The following is a 15,597-nucleotide window of genomic DNA, read 5'->3' on the forward strand; positions in this document are numbered from 1 at the left end:
ACACACACACACACACACACACACACACACACACACACACACACACTTACTTTCGGCTCCTTCGAAATATTTTCTTTTTTAGTCGATATTTCTCTTAATTAATCGAGGAGAAAAGAATTTCAAAAATATTTTCGACAAGGTTAACTAAATTATAAATACCCCCCAGAAAATTATAAAGGCTAAGTTCAAAAATTTTTTGAAGATCACTTTAAAGATCACTTTTTAAATAAATGTGATATATGTTAAGGTCGTATTTTCTTTACTAATGGTGATGCTAATGCATCATTATGCTGAATCTATGGCTGAATCTATGATTTCAAAACTGGATGCTTCTAAGCGACAGGTAGAAAGAAGTATGTCTCTATGATGTCTATTAAATATACGTCTACAGGGTGTTCCGAAATTCGAGGAAAATGTTATTGCATGAAACTTTATGAACAATTAAGTAACAAAAATATAAATCACTTTTTCTGTAAAGCAGTTTTTTTAAGTATAAATGTTTAAAGTTTGATTAATTATAAACGTCACATGGACAGATTTTTTAACCAACGCTTATGATTAGTCAAACTTTAAACGTTTATATATAAAAAGACTGCTTAACGGAAAAAATGGCTTATATTTTTATTATCTAATTTTTCACAAAGTTTCGCGTTACAATAATATTATCCTCCAATTTCAGGATATCCTGATACTTACAATAGAAAGTACATCAATTACTAATATCGATTTATTTTGTAGTTAAAATACCAAAGCCAGATAAAGGTGAAGACAATTCAGGATGTGAACAAGAACATGAACATTCATGCGAAAAAAGAGAAAGTGAAAAAGAGAATCAAATAAAATCAAATACATATGAGTCAGGTAATGCAAGAAAATCAAATATAGAAAATAAAAATGACGAAAAGGATAAAAAAGATTGGTGAAAACGACAAATAGATACCATACTGGATCAATTGGTACAATACAAGAATCAGAAGAAGAGAACCTCCGTTTTTCCAAATGACAACTGAAGAAATATATATACAAGTCCTTGATAAATAATTATTAGAAAGCTTATATTCCAACTTGGAATATAAGCTGTCTAATTAACAAGCTAGCTAAGAAAATATTACTTTTGTTTCTAATCTATATCTTTCTTTAATGAAATCCTATAAATATTAAAATAAGCACTAATCTTTCACTATAAAATATGATCATTTCTACGCACTTATAATTAAATAATTAAAAAAAAAAATTAATAACCAAATAACAGCCTAATTGTAAAAATAAAATAAAGATTTAGCAGCAAAATATTTTTCTCAATTTTATTTCGTTTACATAATAAAACATTTACAAAATAAAATAAACTATTATGATTAATTACTCTAAATATGAAAAGCGCCACTTGACGGTCAAAGATGTTGAGCTAATACATATACATATTCTTTAAATGAATTTATCTCAGAAATATGATTGCGCGCCGCGCAATTTTACTATCAAACTTTCAACACAACTATCTGAAACATTAATCATCTCTCACAAATTTAATCTTAAAAATCTTATTATTATTATAATTAAATTATAACATATAAACTGTAGATCATAAAAAATGCTCAAAAATGATATAACCATTAATATATGTATATTTAATATTAATGCAGAATTGCGAAAAAATCAACATTACTGAGATTAGTCTAAGCGTATTTTTCAAGATATCTCTAAGTTTGATATTTCAAACTTATCTCAATGATGTATTTTTCGTACAATGGTAATATAATACATTATCTAGCCCGGAAAAAAATTAGTGATATCGTCTCTTGATAAAATAGTGCAAATACTGCATCGACTATCCTAACAAGTCCAATATTATGTGTATGGTCATACATCAGTACAATAAAAATTATTAAAAAGTGACAATGTCTTCTAAAAAGGATCAATATTATTTATTTGGAAAATATACAGTATGCTGTAAACTATTTTAAATAAGAAATTAAGAAACACTAAGTAATTTCAATTAAGAAATACTAAGTAATTTTAAAAGGAATCAGTCAACGATGTTGTTTATTTTACTATTATTAGTATCACATGATGGTATACATATTCTTTCTGTTTTGACATAAGACAACTTCTTGTTGTACAAAATTATATTTCTGCGAAGAGTCGTCTCTGAAATAGTGATAAACATGTCATAACTTTCGCGGCCATAAGAATTAAATACAAAATACGAGCGTGCAGACGATGATGCGCTGGTACTATTGTATATAACACGACATTTTGCCTTCGTCTGAACGTGATTAAAAATAAAGATTAAAGGACAGGAATAAAATGTTACAAAACAAATGCGCATTGGGCTAGCAAGAACGAAAAAAATTCTCCGATATTCGCGCGAACACCTATTCTCTTTACGTGAAAGAGTAATTGGATAATTGATATGGCGTTGAGGCAATTTCCGATGATTACCGAAGGAGGTGGACAGGTATCATCACGCAATAGAAACCTCGGCATCAATAGTGATACAATGGACTGCGAAATAGAGGTCGTTGACTGGCCGAATCAAACTCTATTAGCTTCTAAGATATATTATATATATTAAAACAGCTCTTGACCACTCAAATATTATTCGTTTGCCAATCCTGGTGCATAATAAATTGTCAACATAACTAGAAATTCTATTGATTTTTTAATATTAGCTTCTTTTTAATCAATTTTAATATAATTTATAGTAAGATGTTAAACTTATCAAGAATGTATGAGAAAATGTTAATTTCTTGATAAATTTTTCTTTTTAATGTTAGAAAAAAAATTTTTCTTTAGGAGCACTATATTTTAATTTACCATGAACGTATCATATATTTATATTATATATAAATGAGCTATAGGAATGAGTGTAGAGAGAGGCAGCAAGCAAAAAGTTTTATTCCAAAAGTCCAGTGCACTTTTTTTTTGTTATATACATATATAATATAATAATGAAAAATATGCTGAATGACAAAGATCATGATGGAGATCGTAATCGAGATTGTGCGTATCTAAGACATCATTTTCGGAGATCTTTAGTTCATGTTACCACGTGACGTGAATTACCAGTGTTCAGAATACGGTGGATGAGGTAATATCATTCATGCATATCCACCGTGTTCTGTTTGACAACGATGCTGTCGAATAGGCCAGTGATCAGAGTTGGAGCTGCGATAGGTCCAACGGAAGCCACTAACACATACAGGGACTAACAATCTTTGCTCTATATGGACCTGTATAAGAAATATATAAAGAATATATAATTTCTTTATTTGAAATACACACAAAATAAGGAACATGCGCATTTTCAATGTTCTAAACATAAATGTAATGATTCTTTAAACAAAGCTTATATATTTAAATTGGCAAATTCGGAACAAGCAAATATTGATCCATTTTTGTGATTGTGAATGAAATATATATTTTTTGGAGACATCAAAAACGCTAATTTTAGCGATAATACAAGTGGTTCTAGCATTTCCTTAAATTTGCAAAATACCGGTAATTATTTTTTATACTTAGTTAATAATTTAATTTTTTTATCGAAAATGTATTACGGAAAAAAGATTTATCGTGAATAAATTTCAGAAGCTGGCTGCATTCGAATTGGGCATACGCTTCATAAACTTTATTCTATCTTTCTTCCTCCTATATCTAATGAGTGTGATAAAGATACAACAAAGCTTACGGCGCATGAATGTCGAATCAAACGCAGCCAAAGTTTAAAGTTGTAATAAATTTTTTTTTAGTAATATATTTTCAATATAAAAAATTAGTAATTAATAATATTTTGAAAATATATTTGAGAAGTAATAAGAGTTATTTCTGTATACACCTACATACTAAGATTTTGTCTAAATATTAAGTAAAATTGTATTTTATAAATGTTGTCATGTTTATTCTGTAACCGGTTGAAAAATGGACAGAATGGTTTTCATGGAATGGATAAAATACGATAACGAATAAATATGGTAAAATTTTAATTTTATTTTAGAAACTGTAATTAGTTAAGACATACTTATTTATCGTAAAATAATGATAGCAATTTTAGTATATAATTTTTAATAACTTTTAAAAAAACTTGACAAATAAAATGAAATATTAAAGCCAAATAAGACACATGTTAAATTATTTATAATATAATATAATAATATAAATATAATTAATCTAGAATTAAATTAAAAGATGGCTATATAATAGAAGAATATCTAAATGTGTAAATTTATGCAATAACTTAAGATAATCAATTGAGACAGAAAAATTTGATTATTGTAAAAGTCATTTATATATTTATTACGAATGCATACTTTTGTCACCAGATGAATTTGACCATAATTTCATTAATAATCATAACTGGTGCAACGATCGCTCTCGCAAACCACAATACGCGACGTTATAATTAATAATATTTTGAGATTACTATTTATTCATATTAGTAACAAAAATAATTTCTATAAACTGTAAAAAATTTAATATTCGAATTATTTAAGATTAAAAAGTTATATATATTATATAATAAGAATCACAACTGTTGCAAAAATCTGTAACAAATCAGATTACGGCCGCGGAATTTGTAGGTGACTCAGTCATTACTGCTGAAGCAAGTCCAATCAATTAAGTCCTGCAGTGGACCCAACTATTGCAGTTACGAAATTACAAGTCGATTATAATCGCAGAACTCGATGCACGTTCGACGACGGCGACAGAAGGTAAAATTGATGCAACCGCAGGTACAACAGGTTTTGCAACAGCCATTTTCTGAAATATTCAGCATATCTACGTCATTATGTCCGAGATTTCAATCAATAGAGTGAGGTTGAAATTTTGAATTAATCGAAATGACTATCATTACAACGATGACAAAAATCTATGTAATACAAAAGGATAGCATGAATATTTAACATGATATTTAACATTACAAAAGGATAGCATGAATATTTAACATGATATTTAATATAAAATTATTTTCTTTGTTTGCATCCCTTTTTCAGAAATTTAGAATTAAGTTTACTAAATCAAAAAAAAAGAAACAATAATCAATACACAGAAATATTTATAAGATCGGATACACAAAAATATTCTAATCAACGATAAAGAAAATTACATTTTCTGATATCTATTTTTCTTGAATTTTCTACGTAAATTGTACAATTATTTTATCACGCACAGAGACGAATTTATACTTAGAACAAAAGTGTTTGTCATCGCTATTGCAGTAGCTCACATATATAACTTTCTAATAATTTAAATATCAAATTCTATATTTATATAGTCTACACTGAAAAAAAAATTTGTTCAACGAACTAAACACATTTAGTCATTTGCAGACTTATTTAATGCAACAAATTTTGTTCAATCAAATTTAAGACTGCAGTCTGCTCAACAAATTGTTCAATATTGGTTAACGAAAATGATTCAACCATTTCATTTGGTTGACGAGACTATTACTATTTAATAGTCTTAAAAATAAATCAGTTACTAACGTTGTTATATTTATTTGGATAATCTCACAGAGTCAATTAAATGCGTTTATAGAGAGACATATATATATTTTATTATTTTAAATGCGAGGATTTGTTTGAATGAATTTTATTATATGAAATTTTATTATATGAAATAATTTTATTATATGAAATAATTCGTAATTATGTATATTTAAGACAATCAAATGTTTTATCAAATAAGTATATATTCTACAAGTATATATTCTTATATAGACGAATTCTTAGGTAAGACTAACCCAATCCATTATTAATTGAAATACATGAAAAGCTTAAATATTTAATTACTTTAACTGTGCATAAATTTTGGAGAAGAAACATTTTTCATAAAATACGATTTTTGTTGGAAAGTAAGACCGTTAATATGTTGGATCAACAGTTTTAGATTGATAATGCGTAAACAATATTAACAATGTCAATCAACGTTTATTTAGTTACAATAAACATCTTAACTTTCCAAAACTTCTAAGTAATTTTGATTATAAATAGTATTAATTGAACTCTATCTTCAAAGTAAAACTCTGTTTGGCATGATGTGTGTTATTCAGTCAATTCAGCTTGAAAAAATATATATAATCAGAATTACTTCGTGATTTTGAAAAGTTAAATAGTTTGCTGTGACTAAATAAATATTGATTTGACATAATACCTTATTCACGCATTAGTCCAAAATTGTTGATTCAACATATTAACAACTTTACTTTCTAATAAACAATTATTCATGTTTCTATTTCTTCTATAAGAAGTATCCGTGTAACAATAATATAATATACTATCCAATCTGGGCAAAAAATTAATGGCACTGCCACTTTAATATGAAACAGCAAAGTGCAAACATAGCATTTGACTATATGGTATCATATCAGAGAGTCCAACATTACGGTCATAAATCAATACGAAAAAAATAATTAAAAAGTTGCCTTCTAGAAGGAATCAATTTATTATTTATTTCTAAAATCCACAATATGCTGTAAGTTTTTTAAAATCAATTAAAAAGCTAAATCTCAAAAGGAATCAGTTTATCAACAAAATATTCTTATCAATTTTATGAACATGCAGCACACAATTAGATCACGATCCTGCACATTTTTTTTTCTTCAAAAAAAAAAGGGGAGCTTTAAGAAATTAGTTATAATATTTACAATTTTTTTGAATACACAACCTTACAAATATTTTCTAAGATGTTACTTGTACATATAAGAAGAGCTTACTAATTTTTGTTATTAAAGTAGTGAAAATTAACCTAGAACACGAATGACCCATTATAGAATAAAGAACCGGAAAATTAGAATTAATGTGTACTAAAAATTATCACATGTTTGATCCCACCCTTTTCTGTTTTAAATATAACAGCATATTCCAGCGAAGATTTCAATCTGGTTTGCTTTTTAAGAATTTATATTTGCACAAAACTTTGTTTCTATAAGCATACAATCGTCTTCGAAATAATAATACGTGTGGAAGCGTGAATGTGTCATCATTTTTGCAGTCACAAAAACTCAATACAAAATACGAGCGTGCAAACGATGATGTACTGATATTATAATACGGCATTCGTCTGATCGTGATTAAAAATAGAGATTAAAAAAACCATGCGTAAATATTCTAGTATAACTGCGCATTGAGCTAGTAAGTCAAAAAAGGAAACATTTCGATATCCGCAAATCCTATGTCGACCTATGTCCTTTACGAAATAAAATACGCAACTGATTGGTATGGTGTATTGAAGCAATTTCTGAAAATTAACGAAGGAGGTGGATGAATATTATCGTGCAATAGAAACCTTGGCATTAGAAATGACATAATAGACTGCGAAACAGAAGTTGTTGATTGATTACGCCAAACTCTATTAGTTCCTAAATAGATGTTATACATGTCAAAACAATGGCTCCTGCTCACTCAAATTTTATTTATTTATCAATATTGCGTCGTATAATAAATTCTCAAAACAATTAGAAACTGTATCATTTCTTTAACATCAAATCATTTGTAATCAATATTAATATTATTTATTGTACGATATAAAACAAGAATGTACGAGAAAGCGTTATTCCTTGATAATCTTTTTCTTTTTAACGTTAAAAAAAAAATTTTCCTTTAGGGATACTAGATTTTGATTTACTGTAAATATATATATTTACATATAAACCAGCTATAAGAAATGCATAGGAAAGGCAACAGATAAAAAAATTTCCAGGAGTGCCATGCATTTATTATTATTAATGTATAAATGTAACGTTATATACGAAACTTTGTTATGTACATGTATAAGAAATACAGTGATGAATAATATGCCGAATGATGAAGATCGTGATGCAGATCGTGATCGAGATTGTATGTCTAAGAGATCAATTGCAGAGGTCCTTAGTTCATGTTGCCAGATGACGTAAATTACCAGTGTCCAGGTGCATATCCACGAACGATATTACCTAATCCACTGTGTCCAGCAGAGATGCTGCCGGATGGACCAGTGATCAGAGCTGGAGCTGCGATAGGTCCAGCGAGAGCCGCTGGACCTGCAGCAGGACCAGCCAGTACAGCTCCATACGAACCTATAATATATAAGAAATATAAAAATTGTAATTTATTCATTTAAAATACAATAAGGGATATGCGCATTTTCAATATTCTAAACATAAATGTAATTCATTAAATAAAAATTTCTTATATATTTAAATTGGCAAATTCAGAATAAATAATTATTTTGATTCATTTCTGTGATTAAAATAATATATTTTTTTTGAAGACAAAAATAAATTTTATTGTTAAAATAATTATTTAAAATATATTTGAATAGTTTGAAGTTAAAGGAAATCCAGATTAAATCTCTTATTGTTATAACGAAATATTTTTGAGTCAAGAAATTATATAATAAAATCAATTTTTTTAAAAGAAATTACAAATAAAAAATTTTTTTCAACTGAATTCTCTAGAATATGTGTCAAATAAACAAAAATTCTATTATTTTTGTATACTACACATATAGTTAAATTTTGTCTAAATCATTCCTGTTCAATTTGAGTTTCGAGCAAAACCGCAAAGCCATCGACGCAAAAAAAATTCAATGTAAGATTTCAGGGAGTGTAAAATATTGATAAGCATTGTTCAGACGTGTATCAACACTTTACAATCTTTGAAATCTCATCCATATCGATTTTGAAAATTAGACACAGGCGTGGTCTAAATTAAATATTAAATAAAACTGTGTGTGTGTGTGTGTGTGTGTGTGTGTGTATTTTCAAAATATTATTTTATAAGTTAAAAGATGGTTATAATCATTTTTTATGTGTGTACAAAATGCGAATAAAATTTTTATTTTAATTTAATAAATATAATCAGTAAAACGTATTTGTCATAAAATAATAATTTTAGTATATAATTATATATAATTTTCAGAAACTTCTAAAGAATTTCGACAAATGTAATACATCTGTAATAAATAACAAAAAATAAAGCAAAATAAAACACAAGTTAAAACTATTTATAACACAAACTAAATTTAGATTTCTGTAAATGAAAGAGTGTTGTCTAAATGTTTAGTTCAAATTTAAGCAATATTTTGCGATAATCGTTGGAAACAGAAAAATATAATTCTTATTTGTAAAAATAAATCTATATATTTATTATATGTAATTGTATCGTCACACGAATTTGACCATAATTTCATCAACAATCGTAGCTGCTGGAATGATCCCGTAAATTTAGCGAAGCAGCAGTAAATAATATATATATATATGCACACACACACACACACACACACACACACACACACACACACACACACACACACACACACACACACACACACACACACACACACACACACACACACACACACACACACACACACACACACACACACACACACACACACACACACACACACACACACACACACACACACACACACACATATATACATAATGTATTGAGATTTTTAATTACTTATATTGAATAAAAATAACTTCTATATCTTAAGAAAAATACTTCGAATTATTTGAGGCTTGAAAAGCCATTATTTTCATCGCAATTATTGTAAAACCTGTAACAAATCAGATGTGAAATTATGGTCGTGAAATCTGTAAATGGCTTAATCATTATTATAAATACACACGTCCAATCACAGTTGTGGGACTTGCAGATCCAGCTACAACTACGGAATTCACAAATAAATCGAGTAAAGTTGCAAAATTCAATGTTAGTACGACGAGAATAAAATTGACGTAATTACAATAGATGCAAATAGAGGTTCTGAAATGGCTATATAGTTTCCTAAAATATGCAGCACAATTACGCTATTATGTCTGAGATTACAACAGACAGATTGACTTTGAAGTTTTGGACTGATCGAGGTGACTATCATTACAACGGTGAAATTCTGTGTAGTGTTAGAGAGTTAGTACATGTAATATTTCAAACAAAAAACTATTGCCTTTAGTTTTGTCCATTCTTTAAAAATTTCAGAATTGATAACATTGAATCAGAAAGAAAAACGACAACCAATATATTTATGGTTATATATATATTTATGGTATATTTATAGTATAAATATATTTATAGTTCTATGTGTGGAATTTTTTTCGGAGAAAGTTTTTTTATCGACCCAAGAGTGTACCATGCATCAATCGGATTAAGGACTAAAAAAGGAGAGAATTTTGCTATTACTGAAAAGCTGCACCATTTTGTGACGTTTACAACAATTTTTAACGTTGATAAATTCATGACAAAAATGAATTCTCTTTGGATATTTTTATAGCTTTAATATCTCCTTGCATCTCATTTTGAAGAGGAAAAATATTATGTTTTGCAACTTTTATTTATTTTTTTAAAGATATTTTTTTTTAAAAGAAGGATAATATAGTTAGGTACTACGAGCAAAGTATCCAATTCTTTAATATTATTATTGTATGCTCGAACTAACAGAAATATTAAAAATTGCTTATATAGTCTTATGACGAGAAGAAAAAAATATTTTAACAAAACTCGAATAAATTTAAAAGTAAAGTTGTATGTTTTTTACAATTAAAAATGAAAGAAAGGAATTCGATAGAGTACCTCGTTAATTAGCCAATTCAAAATAAAATATTCACATTAATAAATTAGTGAAAAATTATTAGGCACAGATCAATGTGAGTGGATGTGCGTTATCGGGACACTAACGGAACTCATTTCAAAATGAAATAATTAATAAAAAATTTCGGGGGTGATTTGAATTCCCAAAATCTTTCCCTGAAAACGTTCATGATATATTCATCAAATATTTTTGATGATAAAAGAAATTATCTATTTCTGAGGTTTAATTGCTCATTCTCCTTGAGTTTTCTACGTACTTTAAACAATTATTTAATCACATGTACACACCGGAAGAATGTACACTTAAAACAAAAATTGTTCGCTTTTGCAATGACTCATGTATATAATGTCCTAATAATTTAGATATCGAAAATGCTACTAATATATAATTACTAATATATAATTTGTATTATATTTTCGCAAGAATATGTTATTATTACTATATATAGATTTTGCAAATGCAAAACATACAACAGTAAATATTCGTTTCTCAGCTAGTGGTCTTCGTAACATACATCAGATAAATATTTTAAAAATCAAAATGTTTAATATGTGAATGTTTAACATATATTAATGTGTAATAATTTCTATCTATTTCTTATGGTTTATATCAGAAAATCTAGGAATGATAGTGAAAGGAATCCCTAACAATGGCTTCCTTAAAATATATTGTAAGTTTTTTCAGTAACTATTATTTAACTATTAAAATTTCTGCACGTATAACAATGTCGAAATTTGTTAAAAAAGTTCTTTTGTCTTTATAATTTCTTGGGATTTCCTTACTTATTTTTGTCTTCTTCGAAATATTCTCTTTCTTATAGTTAATACTTGATACCCCTCTTTCAATTAACCGAAGAAGAAAGTATTTCGAAGGGTATTTTCGACAAGATTAAATAAGTTGCAAGTGAGATTTAGAAAATTATAAGGTTAAATTCAAAAACTTTTGAGCCTCGTACTTCGAAATAACTACAAACTGTGTTAAAAATTTCAGGTCGTATTTTCCTTATTAATAATGATGCTAGCGCATCATTATGTCGAATCTATGAAAGTTCCAATAGATAAGCAACAGGAAGATGTATGTTATAATATCTAATAAATATATATATATATATATATATATATATATTTACAATAAAAAATACATTAATCATTAATATTGATTTACTTTACAGATACATTCAATAAAAGATTAGTAAAGAGAATATGACAAAGGAGCATCCAATAGAAATGGAGGAATTGAACAAAAGGTGAAGAAGATTATGAAGAAGATCATGAACGAGAATAATCTCTTGAAGAAATAATCTTTTTGATCTCATTTCAAAAACTTAAAGAAAAGGCAAAACAATTTTTTAACAAACTTATAAACACTATAATTGACAACAAATAAAGAAGTATATGCTAACGGAAAAATACGTGGGAACACGATTCGGAAAAGGAAATAAGGATCGCGATTGGAGCAAAATAATCTTTACGGACGAAACTTCTTTTTGTATCTTCTATCGTTCAACGATCCTAGTCTATACCAGTAAACTTATCCAGCGAATCGTTAAATAAATACATGGTAAAGATGCACGGGGCTGTTTCTCAGAGTAAGGATTTGGTTACTTTTATTTATTTATAGACAACTTGAATGCAGAAAAAAATGTTAAAAATAATATACCATTTATCTGTAAAATCTATAATAGGCTGTCAATTATTTTAAACTTAATTAAAAAACACTAAACGATATTAGAAGGAATCAGTCTTTCAACGACGTATTGTTATTAATTTTGCTATTATTAATGCCACATGTTTGTTTCCTTTTATATTTTGCTAAACGACAATGATGAGTGCTTACAAAGTTTTGATCGTTTTTTTAAATTTATATTTATTGCATCAAATTGTGTTTCTTAGCTTAGATTTCGGTTTTGAAATGATAATACACGCGTGGATGTTATCATAATTTTTGCCGTCACAAGAACCTAATAAAAACTATGAACATGCAGACAGTAACTATTAAAATCATGTAACACGCACTACTACCATATACATCAAACTTATATTTTAAAATTCTTTAAGATTTTCAAAATAGAACGTTTTTAATAATAAATAATTAATATCTTATGTCTCAAAGCTCATTGTTTATTATTGATAATAACAATTCAATGGCTTACCATAAGCTGGCCATCCCAAGGCTGGTGCTGCATAGCTAAGAGCTGGGCCGACAATCGCTGTTTGTCCAGGGATGCTACCCGAAACGACTGACGGTCCAGCAACAGCACCCGTAACGATAGCACCACGGTCAACCGCTCCAGATATGCGCGCGGGTCCAACTATTGGACCAGCGAGTGCGGACGGTCCATTAATAGGACCTGCAAGAGCTGCAGGTCCTAAAATTGGTCCAGCTAACGTGGCACCATGACCCAAGTAACTTGACGGAGCCGCAGTTGTTACCGATAGAGCTGCTAGAATAGCGACCAGGACGCACATGACGAAAAGGGGAATAATTAATTGGTAGGTACAATGTTAAGAAAATTTGCCTCGATGGTTGAGGTGGATGTGGCTGCCATCAACCGCTGTCCACTACGCTTTTATAGGGGCATGTCTTTCGAGAATCCCGAAGGGGCCCCTTCTATGTTATTTCCCCGAAGGGGCCCCAATGCTCCCGCCAACCCTACGGGCGGGGCATAGGACACGCCAAACATTCTCCGCAAGCTAAAGTAACGTTTTGTCGATTTATCAGCATTAAGTCATCGTGTTAGTGACACAGAGTCATGACACCTTGCGTCTCACCTCGCCGCAAGTCAAGCTATGCAGCTCGAGGGTCGCGCTGCTCCATTTCAACACATCCGTCTATGGTCTCGTGCGTTATGTTTGCCTCTGTCCGCGCAATCGGTAGTAGCAACAACAACAGATCGAATCGATATCTTGGTACAATATTTACTTTTAGTATGCTAAAGAGGAACAATCATGAGTGTGATTGACATATCTTGTGCTAAAGCGAATAACAGAATTTATTTGGACAACGATCCGCATTGATTTCTAAAGACTATTATTTCATATCTTCTATCTGCTTTCTTTTAAAAGCGCATACTATGATAAAAAAAGGATTAAACATAAAAAAAATCATCAATGACAAAAAATATAGATATTGATTATCGTGCAACATCATCGTACCTCGCTGTTAAGAAGTGGAAAAAGATAAGATGGCTACTCATCATGAGTTAGTCATCTGTGACCTTGAGACTAAATACAATTCGCGTATTTTATGCGTGTCCTCTTCCTGCTTTCTCTCAGTAGGTAGATACGTGTTTGTCGCCATTAGAACGATTACCTTGCGTATTGTATTGTGCATTCGTCTAGGCGAGGCACAATTGTATTGCCCACGCGTCATCCGGGCTTTACAGATTGTCGCCAAGAATGAGGGCTCTTCTATTGTTGTCGAATACAAGTGTGCGTGCCCGGGCGCGACGATATTATCAGGTTCGGCAGATTGCAGACGTGGTGCCAGGAAACGTTTGCAGAGCCATTATCGAACGTCATATGCAGCCTCGAACGCAAAGATGACTGTTGATCGAGCAATACGGAAATTCTTTCACCACTTGTTCCATCGTCATTCCGTCTACAGAATGGTAAATTAAAAAAAATCGCATCCGATGTGTTTGAAAAAACAGTAAATGCGAAGTTTATTAACTTGGACATTCCGTCAATTTCCTCCATCGTGATTTCTTTCTCTCAAGGAAACGGAAAATGCATTGTGTGCACTATGTTACGACGTAGATCAGCGATTCTCAAAGTTTCTCAGTTAAGAATCATTTTTGCGAGTAGAATTTGGCGAGATTCCAGCAACGTATTTTTCTGGAACCGCTTTAATCAAACGAGACATCTTCAATAAATTGTAAAAAATTTGTTAGTATATTTTAGTAAATTTTAATTATATTAATTTATATAATTTTAGATAATTTTTATAATTTATTGTATTATTATTATTATTATTCCTGTAGAGATTCTGTAAATTAATTCCATAAAGCATACGTTATTGTGCTTACAGCTTGTATTATTAGTTCTCTATTTTAGTTATCAAAGCATATCCAAAATGCGAGCGGCTGAATAAATTTTTGGCTACACATGTTTGTTGCTGATATCCTCTGTAACTGGTTTATAATTACAAAACATGAAACGTAACATAAAGGAAAGGGATGATCAAAGTTGCTTAGCTTGCATATCGTGCATTAATCGATTATTGTTCAGCTAATGGTTCGGATGAGTGGTCGGCTGCAATGTTACACATTTTCATCATGGTGATCACTGGCATCACTATATTTAGCTGTGTACATCATCAATCACCGAGCACTGTCAAGTGAGTTCTACTTCAAGCATTGTAGAATGTGATGGCCTATCGTTTATTGTGAAAGTTTTCAATGTGCGCGTGACTCAGATTGATCGTTCGTGAGATCAAATTACTCGTCTGCCAAATGCAATAGATTGCTCTGTTTTGTCCTTGGAGCGTTACTTTTTCTTCTTTTTTTCATCTATGAATATTTTATACTTCTAGATTTTTTTATTTACAATTAAGTATCTTGATTAAATAAGAAAATTCCTATATTCGATCAAAGCAGATTTAGTGCTTAAAGATTTCTGTGTGAATTTATATACATATTTGATTCTGCAATCTGCGCGTCGAAAGCTTTTCCAGTCTTGAAACGCGATCTTGAACAGAACCAGAATAATAATATTACTTACATTGATCAACAATTTAATTTTTGATGCAAATAAGCATCTTTATAAAAATATAAATAATTAAAAACTAAATAATTAATAATTAAAATAATAATTAAAAATTAAATAATATAAAGAATTTCAAAACTGCAAATAATTTTGTTACGAAAAAGTTTCTAATATCTTGATCTTACTTTGCAGTGGTTACACACACACACACACACACACACACACACACACACACACACACACACACACACACACACACACACACACACACACACACACACACACACACACACACACACACTATATATATATATATATA

At 29.5% G+C, this 15,597-nt stretch overlaps 1 protein-coding gene and 1 pseudogene across 1 annotated transcript; one reads left to right on the forward strand and one right to left on the reverse strand.

Moving 5' to 3' along the window:
• Positions 1 to 7,688: 7,688 nt before the first annotated feature.
• Positions 7,689 to 13,040, reverse strand: LOC105625943 (tetra-peptide repeat homeobox protein 1-like). Its single transcript, XM_012207253.1, has 2 exons — positions 12,725 to 13,040; positions 7,689 to 8,050 (listed from the first exon to the last, which is right to left on the reverse strand). The coding sequence occupies exons 1-2, from the start codon at positions 13,038 to 13,040 to the stop codon at positions 7,890 to 7,892; spliced, it is 477 nt and encodes a 158-aa protein (XP_012062643.1). The 3' UTR covers positions 7,689 to 7,889.
• Positions 11,222 to 12,013, forward strand: LOC105625942 (annotated as a pseudogene).
• Positions 13,041 to 15,597: the final 2,557 nt, after the last annotated feature.

The sequence above is a fragment of the Atta cephalotes genome (assembly GCF_000143395.1).
Source record: "Atta cephalotes unplaced genomic scaffold scaffold00004, whole genome shotgun sequence".
Lineage (NCBI taxonomy): Eukaryota > Metazoa > Arthropoda > Insecta > Hymenoptera > Formicidae > Atta > Atta cephalotes.